This window comes from Pygocentrus nattereri, chromosome 1, assembly GCF_015220715.1.
Source record: "Pygocentrus nattereri isolate fPygNat1 chromosome 1, fPygNat1.pri, whole genome shotgun sequence".
Classification (NCBI taxonomy): Eukaryota; Metazoa; Chordata; class Actinopteri; order Characiformes; family Serrasalmidae; genus Pygocentrus; species Pygocentrus nattereri.
The window spans coordinates 18,286,490-18,306,928 of record NC_051211.1 but is presented as its reverse complement, the minus strand read 5'-3'; the positions used below and the strand labels follow the sequence as shown (position 1 = coordinate 18,306,928).

Genomic DNA, 20,439 nt, shown 5'->3' with positions numbered 1-20,439 from the left:
AATGAGTAAAGGGTTACAGAATTTGCACATGATGAAATAAAATTGTACAAAGAATTTCATAGACTTACTTCCCTTTCTGTGTAGTCTGTTTTCTTTGATGAACGCCAGGCTTATTCACCCAAAATCAGTGCCCAACCTCACTACTGCGCTTGTGTAGGCCTTGAAATGAACACTTTTGTTCAGTTTAACCAACTGCCTCATTTTGTAAAGCTTTGTCACATCACTAGCACTGTGTCACCCTGACATACCAAACACAAAGCCATTAAGTCAGCTGTCATAACATGCTATGTCATTTCACCTCAGAAAATGTCATGACACAACCTAATGTCACCAAAAATCTGTCTCTTGACATAGTTGTTGTGTCAACTTGACATCAAAGTTGACAAAAGCAGTCTTTATGACAACTGACAACTAATGGAATAAGTGTTTATAAATGTTTATGTATCTTTTGTGTCGGTTGTCAAGAAGTGCTTATGTAGGTGTCATGTAGCCTTCATTACCGTGCCCTACAGTAAAGTGTTACCCAAACTTTTTTTAAAGTTGCTTAGGGACAAGTGCTAAACATTTAACTAATTACTGTAAAGCAAAAAGGTGAGAGGAGGAACTCCAGAGGGCCCTAGTTCTATTTTCTTTTTCTTCAAGTGTTGACATCTGACAGTAAGGAAGAGAATGATAAGGGACTTAAACTTGTGACATTTCCTGCTGCACTGCAAACTTGTGCTCATTTTTACATTCCATCGCTGTCTCACCGTGGTTGTTTGAGATGATGCCTGACTTTCTCATACAGGCCAAAAATCTGAGGAATGGAAGGAGGTCACTGCTATATACTGTAAAAACTCCTTAAACTTAAAAAGTGTTTCTATTAGTAAGTTAACTAAGTTAACAGAACAATAATCTGTTTTATTATTTAAAGATCTTTATAACAAACTAAGTCGCTTAGGGAAAAGTGCTAATCATTTAACTGAATGATGAAAAGGCCACATACCACTCTCGTCCCTTTCAGACTTGACTACAAAAGAGTACAACATGTACAAATTTCTGCTAAATTGAAAAAGAAGATTAAGAGCGCTATTATCTATGAAAAAACTTTCCACACCCTTCAGGCTGTTCAGCCTGTCATACCACTCTTTCTCACTACTTACAGTAATTTAGCTCTGTCTTCCTCCTTTCAGTTTCCCTGTCATCTCCAATGCCATCAATAACTTTTCTTTTTTTTTCTTCTCTAATTAATAACAAGACTGATCTGGCTGCTCAGAAATCTATTTATATCTATTTATAATCTGATCTTTCAGATCTTTCAGTGCTTAGCCTGCCATTCCTGTCTCACTTGACTTGGCTTACAAGACTCGAACTGAATTCACCTTGGCCTCTAGCAAGTTTAGAATGAACCTCAGTTCAAATGAGACAGAAATGTAAATTAATTTAAACCGCAGATCCACTGAAAGCTGCAGTTTAAAGGAGTTTAAAAACCCATGTGACACTTTTGGGTTTAAACTTGGGTTAAACTCCGAACCACAGCTAAGCTAATGACAGTGCAATTGCCCCTTTCTATCCAATGTTACATTTTCTTTTGTGTTTTGCTTGCCATTTGTTTACCTTACAATGTTTTTTTTCTTTCATGTTTTTATGTTTTTGTTTTATATTATCCCGTTCTTTGTTGTCTTTTGTTTTGTTTGTTGTATTTGTTTTCTTTCATTTTTGAAATATGTTGGAGTGTGGGAATGGTCTAATCAATCATCAAATCAAGCCAGTAGAAAATAGGAACTACAGATCAGAATTTACCAGTTAGTGCCCTGGAATACTCAAGATTTTAAGACTGTGTGAAGGTTCACACCTGAACACTCTGAGAGATTAATTTCCTTGTACAGGTATCATCTTGAAGGTTTCAAAGGAAGTCTCCCCTACAAAGTATCAAGTTTCGATTACTTTAGCTGCATAGGTTTGTTGAGTTAATATCAATGTCTAGTCTAAATTTGACATGAAATGTTTAATATTTTCCATCAAACCCAAAAAACAATCAACGCAACTTGACCTGGATACCAATCATCAACTTTGTATAACAGTAATCGTCCCACTCAGTTAACATCACTGGAAAAGCTTGTTCCAAACTACTCTACACATGATCTCTTTAAAACTCATGCACATGCATGTAAAGACATACATGCACAGAATTTTATCATTGTACAACAATAATTATAATGACACAGACTTCTCATTAAGTCTCTTGCATATTTTCTCATTGCAATTATGTTTTTATGTAATATTTTTTTTCCTTCTCTTGTTTCTTTGTTTGATTGCATGCCATCTCTCATGAATACATTAAAAAAATAAAAATAAAGTTTTAAAAATCCTCTGATCAGTAGTGCAAATTTCTTGGCTTGTTGTTGTAGATGCTCCATTATTATTTCCAATGTTTGAAATGAGTGGCAATTAATCTTTTTGTGTGTCACCTTAACAACAAGTACCAGGAGCAGAAATGAGCTGAAGCCAAGTGCAAGAAAACTTTCAGGGAGAGAGTCATGCACAACAAGTAGCACAACAAACATTGCAAAGGAGTTACTGGAGAGATACGTCAATACTGAACATGGCTGCTACTCTTATCAATTAAATATGTTACATCAACACATTTTTTCAGTTTACTGTTCCTGGCCAAAAATCCTATACTTTATCTATATGGAACTGAGTTGCTCATTTGAGTACAAGGAGCTTTTACTCTAGATTTTTTATTTAAGTCTTTATGCAGTTAATTTTGTTGCAACTTCAGTGCAACAAGCTTTTTAATACTATATTCTTTAGCTAAACTTTGAGTGATGGAAACTTCTGTTCATTTACTTTGTGTGAAACCAGATGTCTTCAATGAGGTTTACATATGGACTTTAACCAGGTCAAAATGTAATTAATGGACCTTCTTTGCTGCAAAATTACTTCTGATTGCACATCTTCTGCAAATGAGCTTTCAACAATGTGAGGCTGAAAGACGGAAAGAAAGGTTTTAAAACCTATATCAAGATATTTTTTCTTGAACTGACAACATGGTTGTTTCTAGAAGAAAATGTGATGGAAGACAGTCTCTGTAACAGGAAAAATACATGGCAGAAAATCTGAATCTAAAGATTTTTCAGCATGTTTCATATCAGTGATATTCCTGACTTACAGGACAAGTCTTCAGTACAGTCCATACACCATATTTTTTTTATCTCATTGACCATCAAGAAAGTAAACAAGACTTGCTTTCTTAGTAATTATTAAAACCCATGTTTGTTAAAAATAATTAAATGATGAAATTTATTAGATTTAGCTTTATTTGTTTCTTTTCAATTTAGAAGTGTAGGAACTACAGAAAGCTTCAAAGCCTAAACACTGAAAGCATAAATAATTCTTAAACAATCCTGATTATGATTAAAATTAATCTCAGGATTTTAAACTGATTGTGTGTTTAATATACAATACAATAATAAACACATACAGCACTGATTGACTGTGAACCGAAAAATATGAATCTATGTTTTCACCATCAAATCCAAGTCATGTATCAGTCAAAGGAAAGCACTGCCAGTGCTATTCTAAAACAACTTCTGGCTTTGAGACTTTACTGATCCACTATTAGTCAAGGAGTGTGTCAATACAGGGTATTCAACACTATTGTTAATAATAATAATAATAATAATAATAATAATAATAATAATAATAATTATCATTATTATTATTATTATTATTCTCTGTAATACTTATCCACCAAAATAAGATTCAGAAGAACCCCAAGGTAACATTTAATTATCTACAGTCCTTACACTGGCTAAAGTCAGGGCTTGCGCTAAACCATCATATAAACATTGAACAAGAATAGTATGTGTGGAATGACAGCATGGCTAAAGCACCTACTCTTCAGAAAGAACATTTCTACCTGTTTGAAGGTAGAATCAAGGTAGAAACATGAAAACAAATTCAAGTGACTAACACAGAAAAAGCAAAAAACAACTTTGGCAACAGTATAAGGAAACAGAGTGATAGGTGTTCTGAGATTTTCTCTACAGAACTGGTTTTGGTAATGTTTCAGGATTACTTACATTCAGACACCATCCACCCACATTCCTTACTAAAGGTATAAATATGATGCAGACAAAAAAGAATCCAGCAGATCTACTGCAGGTCCAGTAGGTGAGGTATCACTAATCACAGATTCCAAGAGAGATACAGAGAGAGAGATCCTGAGTTTGCTCTGCAGTGGCCTCTCAGGTAAGAAGTAAAACCATTTACTCTTACTCATTGTGATGATTTTGCTACTATGCTGCTTATGGCAAGAAATGGCCAAAAAGGCAATTCTAAATAACATTTTAAAATACTGTGCACTACTAGACAAGATGTACCTAAAAGCATAATTGCAAAAAGTAAAATAACTGTTTGGTACTGTGTCATAAATAAAAGACTTAAAGAGTTAAACATTTTAAAAGTTCTCAAAGAAGTTTGGTTTGTAATCTTTCAGGCAGATTAGGAGCAGTTAATCACAATGGGGTTTCTAACTCCACTTTGTGTGTCTCTACTGCTGCTGATGAATGGTAAGTTCTTGCAAAACAGGAATTTTGTAGTGTAACTGCAATACTTATACTTACAATACTTATAGTAATTATTCCTTTTGAATTTTCCGAAGGACTTATAACTGATTTTTAAATAATTACGATTCACTTAAAGTGAAGGTAACCATTTGGTCTATTTTTATTAAATCAACTGAAATATTATTTCTCTCACAGGTGGACTAATCAATGGACAAACAGGTAACTGTGCTTTCACACAAGCTTCAATAGACTGACCTGTTTGTAAACTATTTGTTTTTTTTTTTCTTAACACTATTTGCTAAATCTAGACTCTCCAAAGGTAATTCTCCATATACACTATATTTACTTTAGGAATAAGCTTAGTCCATGTTGAGGAAACCACTAATCGTTGTAGATTTAAATAATTTTTTAAAAATGTACTTACATTTATTGGCAGTTTAAATCAACTCTGTTCTTTCTCTGAACACATTTACATTTTGCTGATTTATAGTGATTCTCATTATGTTTGAATGCCAAGACGTAATTTTTTTTGTCTCCATGTATTGTGACTAGTTGAAAATTAAATTCTTAAAACAGACCTAAAATATGACTCTGGTTCAAACAGTTCTGTCATTATTGTAGTGAAGATATACCATTTAAGTAGAGATTACATTTAGCCAACATGTCATATTTAGATTCATACTAGAATTTTAATTACATAAATTGGTATATAATTGTGCTTGGTTAAAGTGGACAATTTTTTCTCTGAAATTGGTTTTTCTTCTCCTTTTCTGATGCCTTTTTTGGATATTTTTGGTGCAGTAAGATTTGAGGAATTCCAGAGCTCAGGTGGTATTCTAGAGATGTGAACAGATGCTTAAACACTGCTGACTCTAAGCACTTCTGTGCAACTCATTTAGCTTTTTTCTGTCAGTTGAAAATTGGCAATGGACCTAGTGGCCTGAATATACTTAGGGTTTTACATTACACTGGCAACACTCTATTTAGAGTGGTACCTTTGCAGATGTTAATAAACTCTTAACAGAGTATCAGTAACACATCAACACCATATGAGTAGAGTAGCAGTAGTGAAGCATCTGAATGCATTGAAGTGAATATCTTGCAGAACTTCTGTTGATACATACATACTTAAATGCTGTAGATGTACTTTTAATAAGTTACTTCCATTACGCAAAATCTAACCTCACCCAACCATACCCCAAACCTAACCTTAACCCTGGTGCTAATCCTAACCCTATCCTTAACCTTAATCCAAAACCTTATCGTAACTCTCATTATGTTTTTGATATATTATTTATTATATGTTCATGACAAAAAATGTTCTATATAGCCTTCTACAGCACATTCTCCACTTCCAACCTGAAGAACATTTTCATAATTCAAAGAAGGCTTTAAAAAGTTTCTTTGAATGCTCATGGTTCCAAATACAACCATTTTCTTTACTAAAGAACCCTTGAAGAACCATCATTTTTAAGTGTGTATAATATATCTTATACTGAATGCTAAAATGTTAGTATTTACAATTGGTACTACTAAAAAAGAAGAAGAAGAAGGAAAAGATGTAAATTTCTGGTATCCAGTCATGTCTTCTAGTTCTTGTAAATCATTGGATTACATTCCTTACGTTTTTTCGAAAAATTCAAAACATGCATCAAAAAAACCATTTGGTCTATTTTTTTTTAAATCAACTGAAATATTATTTCTCTCATTTCTCACAGGTGGACTAATCAATGGACAAACAACAGGTAACTGTGCTTTCACACAAGCTTCAATAGACTGTCCTGTTTGTAAATTATTTGGGTTTTTTTTCTTAACACTATTTGCTAAATCTAGACTCTCCAAAGGTAATTCTCCATATACACTATATTTACTTTAGGAATAAGCTTAGTCCATGTTGAGGAAACTACTAATAGTTGTAGATTTAAATAAATCTTTAAAAATCTATTTACATTTATTGGCAGTTTAAATCAACTCTGTTCTTTCTCTGAACACATTTACATTTTGCTGATTTATAGTGATTCTCATTATGTTTGAATGCCAAGACGTAATTTTTTTTGTCTCCATATATTGTGACTAGTTGAAAATGAAATTCTTAAAGCAGACCTAAAAAATGACTCTGGTTCAAACAGTTCTGTCATTATTGTAGTGAAGATATACCATTTAAGTAGAGATTACATGTAACCAACATGTCATATTTAGATTCATACTAGAATTTTAATTAAATAAATTGGTATATAATTGTGCTTGGTTAAAGTGGACAATTTGTTCTCTGAAATGAGTTTTTCTTCTCCTTTTCTGCTGCCTTTTTTTGGATATTTTTGGTGCAGTAAGATTTGAGGAATTCCAGAGCTCAGGTGGTATTCTAGAGATGTGAACAGATGCTTAAACACTGCTGACTCTAAGCACTTCTGTGCAACTCATTTAGCTTTTTTATGTCAGTTGAAAATTGGCAATGGACCTAGTGGCCTGAATATACTTAGGGTTTTACATTACACTGGCAACACTCTATTTAGAGTGGTACCTTTGCAGATGTTAATAAACTCTTAACAGAGTATCAGTAACACATCAACACCATATGAGTAGAGTAGCAGTAGTGAAGCATCTGAATGCATTGAAGTGAATATCTTGCAGAACTTCTGTTGATACATACATACTTAAATGCTGTAGATGTACTTTTAATAAGTTACTTCCATTACGCAAAATCTAACCTCACCCAACAATACCCCAAACCTAACCTTAACCCTGGTGCTAATCCTAACCCTATCCTTAACCTTAATCCAAAACCTTATCGTAACCCCCATTATGTTTTTGATATATTATTTATTATATGTTCATGACAAAAAATGTTCTATATAGCCTTCTACAGCACATTCTCCACTTCCAACCTGAAGAACATTTTCATAATTCAAAGAAGGCTTTAAAAAGTTTCTTTGAATGCTCATGGTTGCAAATACAACCATTTTCTTTACTAAAGAACCCTTGAAGAACCATCATTTTTAAGTGTGTATAATATATCTTATACTGAATGCTAAAATGTTAGTATTTACAATTGGTACTACTAAAAAAGAAGAAGAAGAAGGAAAAGATGTAAATTTCTGGTATCCAGTCATGTCTTCTAGTTCTTGTAAATCATTAGATTACATTCCTTACGTTTTTTCGAAAAATTCCAGACATGCATCAAAATAACCATTTGGTCTATTTTTTTTTAAATCAACTGAAATATTATTTCTCTCACAGGTGGACTAATCAATGGACAAACAACAGGTAACTGTGCTTTCACACAAGCTTCAATAGACTGACCTGTTTGTAAATTATTTGTGTTTTTTTTTTTCTTAACATTATTTGCTAAATCTAGACTCTCCAAAGGTAATTCTCCATATACACTATATTTACTTTAGGAATAAGCTTAGTCCATGTTGAGGAAACCACTAATAGTTGTAGATTTAAATAAATCTTTAAAAATGTACTTACATTTATTGGCAGTTTAAATCAACTCTGTTCTTTCTCTGAACACATTTACATTTTGCTGATTTATAGTGATTCTCATTATGTTTGAATGCCAAGACGTAATTTTTTTTGTCTCCATATATTGTGACTAGTTGAAAATGAAATTCTTAAAACAGACCTAAAATATGACTCTGGTTCAAACAGTTCTGTCATTATTGTAGTGAAGATATACCATTTAAGTAGAGATTACATGTAACCAACATGTCATATTTAGATTCATACTAGAATTTTAATTAAATAAATTGGTATATAATTGTGCTTGGTTAAAGTGGACAATTTGTTCTCTGAAATGAGTTTTTCTTCTCCTTTTCTGCCGCCTTTTTTTGGATATTTTTGGTGCAGTAAGATTTGAGGAATTCCAGAGCTCAGGTGGTATTCTAGAGATGTGAACAGATGCTTAAACACTGCTGACTCTAAGCACTTCTGTGCAACTCATTTAGCTTTTTTATGTCAGTTGAAAATTGGCAATGGACCTAGTGGCCTGAATATACTTAGGGTTTTACATTACACTGGCAACACTCTATTTAGAGTGGTACCTTTGCAGATGTTAATAAACTCTTAACACAGTATCAGTAACACATTAACACCATATGAGTAGAGTAGCAGTAGTGAAGCATCTGAATGCATTGAAGTGAATATCTTGCAGAACTTCTGTTGATACATACATACTTAAATGCTGTAGATGTACTTTTAATAAGTTACTTCCATTACGCAAAATCTAACCTCACCCAACCATACCCCAAACCTAACCTTAACCCTGGTGCTAATCCTAACCCTATCCTTAACCTTAATCCAAAACCTTATCGTAACCCTCATTATGTTTTTGATATATTATTTATTATATGTTCATGACAAAAAATGTTCTATATAGCCTTCTACAGCACATTCTCCACTTACAACCTGAAGAACATTTTCATAATTCAAAGAAGGCTTTAAAAAGTTTCTTTGAATGCTCATGGTTGCAAATACAACCATTTTCTTTACTAAAGAACCCTTGAAGAACCATCATTTTTAAGTGTGTATAATATATCTTATACTGAATGCTAAAATTTTAGTATTTACAATTGGTACTACTAAAAAAGAAGAAGAAGAAGGAAAAGATGTAAATTTCTGGTATCCAGTCATGTCTTCTAGTTCTTGTAAATCATTAGATTACATTCCTTACGTTTTTTCGAAAAATTCCAGACATGCATCAAAATAACCATTTGGTCTATTTTTTTTTAAATCAACTGAAATATTATTTCTCTCACAGGTGGACTAATCAATGGACAAACAACAGGTAACTGTACTTTCACACAAGCTTCAATAGACTGACCTGTTTGTAAATTATTTGTGTTTTTTTTTTTTCTTAACATTATTTGCTAAATCTAGACTCTCCAAAGGTAATTCTCCATATACACTATATTTACTTTAGGAATAAGCTTAGTCCATGTTGAGGAAACCACTAATAGTTGTAGATTTAAATAAATCTTTAAAAATGTACTTACATTTATTGGCAGTTTAAATCAACTCTGTTCTTTCTCTGAACACATTTACATTTTGCTGATTTATAGTGATTCTCATTATGTTTGAATGCCAAGACGTAATTTTTTTTGTCTCCATATATTGTGACTAGTTGAAAATGAAATTCTTAAAACAGACCTAAAATATGACTCTGGTTCAAACAGTTCTGTCATTATTGTAGTGAAGATATACCATTTAAGTAGAGATTACATGTAACCAACATGTCATATTTAGATTCATACTAGAATTTTAATTAAATAAATTGGTATATAATTGTGCTTGGTTAAAGTGGACAATTTGTTCTCTGAAATGAGTTTTTCTTCTCCTTTTCTGCCGCCTTTTTTTGGATATTTTTGGTGCAGTAAGATTTGAGGAATTCCAGAGCTCAGGTGGTATTCTAGAGATGTGAACAGATGCTTAAACACTGCTGACTCTAAGCACTTCTGTGCAACTCATTTAGCTTTTTTATGTCAGTTGAAAATTGGCAATGGACCTAGTGGCCTGAATATACTTAGGGTTTTACATTACACTGGCAACACTCTATTTAGAGTGGTACCTTTGCAGATGTTAATAAACTCTTAACACAGTATCAGTAACACATTAACACCATATGAGTAGAGTAGCAGTAGTGAAGCATCTGAATGCATTGAAGTGAATATCTTGCAGAACTTCTGTTGATACATACATACTTAAATGCTGTAGATGTACTTTTAATAAGTTACTTCCATTACGCAAAATCTAACCTCACCCAACCATACCCCAAACCTAACCTTAACCCTGGTGCTAATCCTAACCCTATCCTTAACCTTAATCCAAAACCTTATCGTAACCCCCATTATGTTTTTGATATATTATTTATTATATGTTCATGACAAAAAATGTTCTATATAGCCTTCTACAGCACATTCTCCACTTCCAACCTGAAGAACATTTTCATAATTCAAAGAAGGCTTTAAAAAGTTTCTTTGAATGCTCATGGTTGCAAATACAACCATTTTCTTTACTAAAGAACCCTTGAAGAACCATCATTTTTAAGTGTGTATAATATATCTTATACTGAATGCTAAAATGTTAGTATTTACAATTGGTACTACTAAAAAAGAAGAAGAAGAAGGAAAAGATGTAAATTTCTGGTATCCAGTCATGTCTTCTAGTTCTTGTAAATCATTAGATTACATTCCTTACGTTTTTTCGAAAAATTCCAGACATGCATCAAAATAACCATTTGGTCTATTTTTTTTTAAATCAACTGAAATATTATTTCTCTCACAGGTGGACTAATCAATGGACAAACAACAGGTAACTGTACTTTCACACAAGCTTCAATAGACTGACCTGTTTGTAAATTATTTGTGTTTTTTTTTTTTCTTAACATTATTTGCTAAATCTAGACTCTCCAAAGGTAATTCTCCATATACACTATATTTACTTTAGGAATAAGCTTAGTCCATGTTGAGGAAACCACTAATAGTTGTAGATTTAAATAAATCTTTAAAAATGTACTTACATTTATTGGCAGTTTAAATCAACTCTGTTCTTTCTCTGAACACATTTACATTTTGCTGATTTATAGTGATTCTCATTATGTTTGAATGCCAAGACGTAATTTTTTTTGTCTCCATATATTGTGACTAGTTGAAAATGAAATTCTTAAAACAGACCTAAAATATGACTCTGGTTCAAACAGTTCTGTCATTATTGTAGTGAAGATATACCATTTAAGTAGAGATTACATGTAACCAACATGTCATATTTAGATTCATACTAGAATTTTAATTAAATAAATTGGTATATAATTGTGCTTGGTTAAAGTGGACAATTTGTTCTCTGAAATGAGTTTTTCTTCTCCTTTTCTGCCTGCCTTTTTTTGGATATTTTTGGTGCAGTAAGATTTGAGGAATTCCAGAGCTCAGGTGGTATTCTAGAGATGTGAACAGATGCTTAAACACTGCTGACTCTAAGCACTTCTGTGCAACTCATTTAGCTTTTTTATGTCAGTTGAAAATTGGCAATGGACCTAGTGGCCTGAATATACTTAGGGTTTTACATTACACTGGCAACACTCTATTTAGAGTGGTACCTTTGCAGATGTTAATAAACTCTTAACAGAGTATCAGTAACACATCAACACCATATGAGTAGAGTAGCAGTAGTGAAGCATCTGAATGCATTGAAGTGAATATCTTGCAGAACTTCTGTTGATACATACATACTTAAATGCTGTAGATGTACTTTTAATAAGTTACTTCCATTACGCAAAATCTAACCTCACCCAACAATACCCCAAACCTAACCTTAACCCTGGTGCTAATCCTAACCCTATCCTTAACCTTAATCCAAAACCTTATCGTAACCCTCATTATGTTTTTGATATATTATTTATTATATGTTCATGACAAAAAATGTTCTATATAGCCTTCTACAGCACATTCTCCACTTCCAACCTGAAGAACATTTTCATAATTCAAAGAAGGCTTTAAAAAGTTTCTTTGAATGCTCATGGTTCCAAATACAACCATTTTCTTTACTAAAGAACCCTTGAAGAACCATCATTTTTAAGTGTGTATAATATATCTTATACTGAATGCTAAAATGTTAGTATTTACAATTGGTACTACTAAAAAAGAAGAAGAAGAAGGAAAAGATGTAAATTTCTGGTATCCAGTCATGTCTTCTAGTTCTTGTAAATCATTAGATTACATTCCTTACGTTTTTTCGAAAAATTCCAGACATGCATCAAAATAACCATTTGGTCTATTTTTTTTTAAATCAACTGAAATATTATTTCTCTCACAGGTGGACTAATCAATGGACAAACAACAGGTAACTGTGCTTTCACACAAGCTTCAATAGACTGACCTGTTTGTAAATTATTTGTGTTTTTTTTTTCTTAACATTATTTGCTAAATCTAGACTCTCCAAAGGTAATTCTCCATATACACTATATTTACTTTAGGAATAAGCTTAGTCCATGTTGAGGAAACCACTAATAGTTGTAGATTTAAATAAATCTTTAAAAATGTACTTACATTTATTGGCAGTTTAAATCAACTCTGTTCTTTCTCTGAACACATTTACATTTTGCTGATTTATAGTGATTCTCATTATGTTTGAATGCCAAGACGTAATTTTTTTTGTCTCCATATATTGTGACTAGTTGAAAATGAAATTCTTAAAACAGACCTAAAATATGACTCTGGTTCAAACAGTTCTGTCATTATTGTAGTGAAGATATACCATTTAAGTAGAGATTACATGTAACCAACAAGTCATATTTAGATTCATACTAGAATTTTAATTAAATAAATTGGTATATAATTGTGCTTGGTTAAAGTGGACAATTTGTTCTCTGAAATGAGTTTTTCTTCTCCTTTTCTGCCGCCTTTTTTTGGATATTTTTGGTGCAGTAAGATTTGAGGAATTCCAGAGCTCAGGTGGTATTCTAGAGATGTGAACAGATGCTTAAACACTGCTGACTCTAAGCACTTCTGTGCAACTCATTTAGCTTTTTTATGTCAGTTGAAAATTGGCAATGGACCTAGTGGCCTGAATATACTTAGGGTTTTACATTACACTGGCAACACTCTATTTAGAGTGGTACCTTTGCAGATGTTAATAAACTCTTAACACAGTATCAGTAACACATCAACACCATATGAGTAGAGTAGCAGTAGTGAAGCATCTGAATGCATTGAAGTGAATATCTTGCAGAACTTCTGTTGATACATACATACTTAAATGCTGTAGATGTACTTTTAATAAGTTACTTCCATTACGCAAAATCTAACCTCACCCAACAATACCCCAAACCTAACCTTAACCCTGGTGCTAATCCTAACCCTATCCTTAACCTTAATCCAAAACCTTATCGTAACCCTCATTATGTTTTTGATATATTATTTATTATATGTTCATGACAAAAAATGTTCTATATAGCCTTCTACAGCACATTCTCCACTTACAACCTGAAGAACATTTTCATAATTCAAAGAAGGCTTTAAAAAGTTTCTTTGAATGCTCATGGTTGCAAATACAACCATTTTCTTTACTAAAGAACCCTTGAAGAACCATCATTTTTAAGTGTGTATAATATATCTTATACTGAATGCTAAAATGTTAGTATTTACAATTGGTACTACTAAAAAAGAAGAAGAAGAAGGAAAAGATGTAAATTTCTGGTATCCAGTCATGTCTTCTAGTTCTTGTAAATCATTAGATTACATTCCTTACGTTTTTCCGAAAAATTCCAGACATGCATCAAAATAACCATTTGGTCTATTTTTTTTTAAATCAACTGAAATATTATTTCTCTCACAGGTGGACTAATCAATGGACAAACAACAGGTAACTGTGCTTTCACACAAGCTTCAATAGACTGACCTGTTTGTAAATTATTTGGGTTTTTTTTTCTTAACACTATTTCCTAAATCTAGACTCTCCAAAGGTAATTCTCCATATACACTATATTTACTTTAGGAATAAGCTTAGTCCATGTTGAGGAAACCACTAATAGTTGTAGATTTAAATAAATCTTTAAAAATGTACTTACATTTATTGGCAGTTTAAATCAACTCTGTTCTTTCTCTGAACACATTTACATTTTGCTGATTTATAGTGATTCTCATTATGTTTGAATGCCAAGACGTAATTTTTTTTGTCTCCATATATTGTGACTAGTTGAAAATGAAATTCTTAAAACAGACCTAAAATATGACTCTGGTTCAAACAGTTCTGTCATTATTGTAGTGAAGATATACCATTTAAGTAGAGATTACATGTAACCAACATGTCATATTTAGATTCATACTAGAATTTTAATTAAATAAATTGGTATATAATTGTGCTTGGTTAAAGTGGACAATTTGTTCTCTGAAATGAGTTTTTCTTCTCCTTTTCTGCTGCCTTTTTTTGGATATTTTTGGTGCAGTAAGATTTGAGGAATTCCAGAGCTCAGGTGGTATTCTAGAGATGTGAACAGATGCTTAAACACTGCTGACTCTAAGCACTTCTGTGCAACTCATTTAGCTTTTTTATGTCAGTTGAAAATTGGCAATGGACCTAGTGGCCTGAATATACTTAGGGTTTTACATTACACTGGCAACACTCTATTTAGAGTGGTACCTTTGCAGATGTTAATAAACTCTTAACACAGTATCAGTAACACATCAACACCATATGAGTAGAGTAGCAGTAGTGAAGCATCTGAATGCATTGAAGTGAATATCTTGCAGAACTTCTGTTGATACATACATACTTAAATGCTGTAGATGTACTTTTAATAAGTTACTTCCATTACGCAAAATCTAACCTCACCCAACAATACCCCAAACCTAACCTTAACCCTGGTGCCTAATCCTAACCCTATCCTTAACCTTAATCCAAAACCTTATCGTAACCCTCATTATGTTTTTGATATATTATTTATTATATGTTCATGACAAAAAATGTTCTATATAGCCTTCTACAGCACATTCTCCACTTCCAACCTGAAGAACATTTTCATAATTCAAAGAAGGCTTTAAAAAGTTTCTTTGAATGCTCATGGTTCCAAATACAACCATTTTCTTTACTAAAGAACTCTTGAAGAACCATCATTTTTAAGTGTGTATAATATATCTTATACTGAATGCTAAAATGTTAGTATTTACAATTGGTACTACTAAAAAAGAAGAAGAAGAAGGAAAAGATGTAAATTTCTGGTATCCAGTCATGTCTTCTAGTTCTTGTAAATCATTAGATTACATTCCTTACGTTTTTTTCGAAAAATTCCAGACATGCATCAAAATAACCATTTGGTCTATTTTTTTTAAATAAACTGAAATATATTTCTCTCATTTCTCACAGGTGGACTAATCAATGGACAAACAACAGGTAACTGTGCTTTCACACAAGCTTCAATAGACTGACCTGTTTGTAAATTATTTGTTTTTTTTTTTTCTTAACATTATTTGCTAAATCTAGACTCTCCAAAGGTAATTCTCCATATACACTATATTTACTTTAGGAATAAGCTTAGTCCATGTTGAGGAAACCACTAATAGTTGTAGATTTAAATAAATCTTTAAAAATGTACTTACATTTATTGGCAGTTTAAATCAACTCTGTTCTTTCTCTGAACACATTTACATTTTGCTGATTTATAGTGATTCTCATTATGTTTGAATGCCAAGACGTAATTTTTTTTGTCTCCATATATTGTGACTAGTTGAAAATGAAATTCTTAAAGCAGACCTAAAATATGACTCTGGTTCAAACAGTTCTGTCATTATTGTAGTGAAGATATACCATTTAAGTAGAGATTACATGTAACCAACATGTCATATTTAGATTCATACTAGAATTTTAATTAAATAAATTGGTATATAATTGTGCTTGGTTAAAGTGGACAATTTGTTCTCTGAAATTAGTTTTTCTTCTCCTTTTCTGCCGCCTTTTTTTGGATATTTTTGGTGCAGTAAGATTTGAGGAATTCCAGAGCTCAGGTGGTATTCTAGAGATGTGAACAGATGCTTAAACACTGCTGACTCTAAGCACTTCTGTGCAACTCATTTAGCTTTTTTATGTCAGTTGAAAATTGGCAATGGACCTAGTGGCCTGAATATACTTAGGGTTTTACATTACACTGGCAACACTCTATTTAGAGTGGTACCTTTGCAGATGTTAATAAACTCTTAACACAGTATCAGTAACACATCAACACCATATGAGTAGAGTAGCAGTAGTGAAGCATCTGAATGCATTGAAGTGAATATCTTGCAGAACTTCTGTTGATACATACATACTTAAATGCTGTAGATGTACTTTTAATAAGTTACTTCCATTACGCAAAATCTAACCTCACCCAACAATACCCCAAACCTAACCTTAACCCTGGTGCTAATCCTAACCCTATCCTTAACCTTAATCCAAAACCTTATCGTAACCCTCATTATGTTTTTGATATATTATTTATTATATGTTCATGACAAAAAATGTTCTATATAGCCTTCTACAGCACATTCTCCACTTCCAACCTGAAGAACATTTTCATAATTCAAAGAAGGCTTTAAAAAGTTTCTTTGAATGCTCATGGTTGCAAATACAACCATTTTCTTTACTAAAGAACCCTTGAAGAACCATCATTTTTAAGTGTGTATAATATATCTTATACTGAATGCTAAAATGTTAGTATTTACAATTGGTACTACTAAAAAAGAAGAAGAAGAAGGAAAAGATGTAAATTTCTGGTATCCAGTCATGTCTTCTAGTTCTTGTAAATCATTAGATTACATTCCTTACGTTTTTTCGAAAAATTCCAGACATGCATCAAAATAACCATTTGGTCTATTTTTTTTTAAATCAACTGAAATATTATTTCTCTCACAGGTGGACTAATCAATGGACAAACAACAGGTAACTGTGCTTTCACACAAGCTTCAATAGACTGACCTGTTTGTAAATTTTTTTTTTTTTTTTCTTAACATTATATGCTAAATCTAGACTCTCCAAAGGTAATTCTCCATATACACTATATTTACTTTAGGAATAAGCTTAGTCCATGTTGAGGAAACCACTAATAGTTGTAGATTTAAATAAATCTTTAAAAATGTACTTACATTTATTGGCAGTTTAAATCAACTCTGTTCTTTCTCTGAACACATTTACATTTTGCTGATTTATAGTGATTCTCATTATGTTTGAATGCCAAGACGTAATTTTTTTTGTCTCCATATATTGTGACTAGTTGAAAATGAAATTCTTAAAACAGACCTAAAATATGACTCTGGTTCAAACAGTTCTGTCATTATTGTAGTGAAGATATACCATTTAAGTAGAGATTACATGTAACCAACATGTCATATTTAGATTCATACTAGAATTTTAATTAAATAAATTGGTATATAATTGTGCTTGGTTAAAGTGGACAATTTGTTCTCTGAAATGAGTTTTTCTTCTCCTTTTCTGCCGCCTTTTTTTGGATATTTTTGGTGCAGTAAGATTTGAGGAATTCCAGAGCTCAGGTGGTATTCTAGAGATGTGAACAGATGCTTAAACACTGCTGACTCTAAGCACTTCTGTGCAACTCATTTAGCTTTTTTATGTCAGTTGAAAATTGGCAATGGACCTAGTGGCCTGAATATACTTAGGGTTTTACATTACACTGGCAACACTCTATTTAGAGTGGTACCTTTGCAGATGTTAATAAACTCTTAACACAGTATCAGTAACACATCAACACCATATGAGTAGAGTAGCAGTAGTGAAGCATCTGAATGCATTGAAGTGAATATCTTGCAGAACTTCTGTTGATACATACATACTTAAATGCTGTAGATGTACTTTTAATAAGTTACTTCCATTACGCAAAATCTAACCTCACCCAACCATACCCCAAACCTAACCTTAACCCTGGTCCTAATCCTAACCCTATCCTTAACCTTAATCCAAAACCTTATCGTAACCCTCATTATGTTTTTGATATATTATTTATTATATGTTCATGACAAAAAATGTTCTATATAGCCTTCTACAGCACATTCTCCACTTACAACCTGAAGAACATTTTCATAATTCAAAGAAGGCTTTAAAAAGTTTCTTTGAATGCTCATGGTTCCAAATACAACCATTTTCTTTACTAAAGAACCCTTGAAGAACCATCATTTTTAAGTGTGTATAATATATCTTATACTGAATGCTAAAATGTTAGTATTTACAATTGGTACTACTAAAAAAGAAGAAGAAGAAGGAAAAGATGTAAATTTCTGGTATCCAGTCATGTCTTCTAGTTCTTGTAAATCATTAGATTACATTCCTTACGTTTTTCCGAAAAATTCCAGACATGCATCAAAATAACCATTTGGTCTATTTTTTTTAAATAAACTGAAATATAATTTCTCTCATTTCTCACAGGTGGACTAATCAATGGACAAACAACAGGTAACTGTGCTTTCACACAAGCTTCAATAGACTGACCTGTTTGTAAATTATTTGTTTTTTTTCTCTTAACATTATTTGCTAAATCTAGACTCTCCAAAGGTAATTCTCCATATACACTATATTTTCTTTAGGAATAAGCTTAGTCCATGTTGAGGAAACCACTAATAGTTGTAGATTTAAATAAATCTTTAAAAATGTACTTACATTTATTGGCAGTTTAAATCAACTCTGTTCTTTCTCTGAACACATTTACATTTTGCTGATTTATAGTGATTCTCATTATGTTTGAATGCCAAGACGTAATTTTTTTTGTCTCCATATATTGTGACTAGTTGAAAATGAAATTCTTAAAGCAGACCTAAAATATGACTCTGGTTCAAACAGTTCTGTCATTATTGTAGTGAAGATATACCATTTAAGTAGAGATTACATGTAACCAACATGTCATATTTAGATTCATACTAGAATTTTAATTAAATAAATTGGTATATAATTGTGCTTGGTTAAAGTGGACAATTTGTTCTCTGAAATGAGTTTTTCTTCTCCTTTTCTGCCGCCTTTTTTTTGGATATTTTTGGTGCAGTAAGATTTGAGGAATTCCAGAGCTCAGGTGGTATTCTAGAGATGTGAACAGATGCTTAAACACTGCTGACTCTAAGCACTTCTGTGCAACTCATTTAGCTTTTTTATGTCAGTTGAAAATTGGCAATGGACCTAGTGGCCTGAATATACTTAGGGTTTTACATTACACTGGCAACACTCTATTTAGAGTGGTACCTTTGCAGATGTTAATAAACTCTTAACAGAGTGTCAGTAACACATCAACACCATATGAGTAGAGTAGCAGTAGTGAAGCATCTGAATGCATTGAAGTGAATATCTTGCAGAACTTCTGTTGATACATACATACTTAAATGCTGTAGATGTACTTTTAATAAGTTACTTCCATTACGCAAAATCTAACCTCACCCAACCATACCCCAAACCTAACCTTAACCCTGGTCCTAATCCTAACCCTATCCTTAACCTTAATCCAAAACCTTATCGTAACCCTCATTATGTTTTTGATATATTATTTATTATATGTTCATGACAAAAAATGTTCTATATAGCCTTCTACAGCACATTCTCCACTTCCAACCTGAAGAACATTTTCATAATTCAAAGAAGGCTTTAAAAAGTTTCTTTGAATGCTCATGGTTCCAAATACAACCATTTTCTTTACTAAAGAACCCTTGAAGAACCATCATTTTTAAGTGTGTATAATATATCTTATACTGAATGCTAAAATGTTAGTATTTACAATTGGTACTACTAAAAAAGAAGAAGAAGAAGGAAAAGATGTAAATTTCTGGTATCCAGTCATGTCTTCTAGTTCTTGTAAATCATTAGATTACATTCCTTACGTTTTTTCGAAAAATTCCAGACATGCATCAAAATAACCATTTGGTCTATTTTTTTTTAAATCAACTGAAATATTATTTCTCTCACAGGTGGACTAATCAATGGACAAACAACAGGTAACTGTGCTTTCACACAAGCTTCAATAGACTGACCTGTTTGTAAATTATTATTATTTTTTTTTTTCTTAACATTATATGCTAAATCTAGACTCTCCAAAGGTAATTCTCCATATACACTATATTTACTTTAGGAATAAGCTTAGTCCATGTTGAGGAAACCACTAATAGTTGTAGATTTAAATAAATCTTTAAAAATGTACTTACATTTATTGGCAGTTTAAATCAACTCTGTTCTTTCTCTGAACACATTTACATTTTGCTGATTTATAGTGATTCTCATTATGTTTGAATGCCAAGACGTAATTTTTTTTGTCTCCATATATTGTGACTAGTTGAAAATGAAATTCTTAAAGCAGACCTAAAAAATGACTCTGGTTCAAACAGTTCTGTCATTATTGTAGTGAAGATATAACATTTAAGTAGAGATTACATGTAAC

The 20,439-nt window shown here is 32.1% G+C and overlaps 1 protein-coding gene and 2 long non-coding RNA genes across 3 annotated transcripts in view; all 3 read left to right on the top strand.

The window, feature by feature from the left end:
- Positions 1-4,144: 4,144 nt before the first annotated feature.
- The window catches only part of LOC108438326 (alpha-tectorin-like), a 47,176-nt gene continuing 30,881 nt past the window's right edge, over positions 4,145-20,439 (top strand). Inside the window, exons 1-3 of the mRNA XM_037541628.1 lie at positions 4,145-4,236; positions 4,484-4,556; positions 6,272-6,298. Of these exons, the coding sequence (XP_037397525.1) occupies positions 4,508-4,556; positions 6,272-6,298 (76 nt within the window). The 5' untranslated portion in view covers positions 4,145-4,236; positions 4,484-4,507. The remainder of the gene's footprint in view (positions 4,237-4,483; positions 4,557-6,271; positions 6,299-20,439) is intronic.
- LOC119264102 lies at positions 9,309-13,909 on the top strand. The gene is made up of 4 exons (XR_005130767.1): positions 9,309-9,339; positions 10,836-10,862; positions 12,360-12,386; positions 13,881-13,909. It is a non-coding gene; the product is annotated as an uncharacterized LOC119264102 (long non-coding RNA).
- LOC119264103 lies at positions 15,404-20,001 on the top strand. The gene is made up of 4 exons (XR_005130768.1): positions 15,404-15,434; positions 16,929-16,955; positions 18,453-18,479; positions 19,973-20,001. It is a non-coding gene; the product is annotated as an uncharacterized LOC119264103 (long non-coding RNA).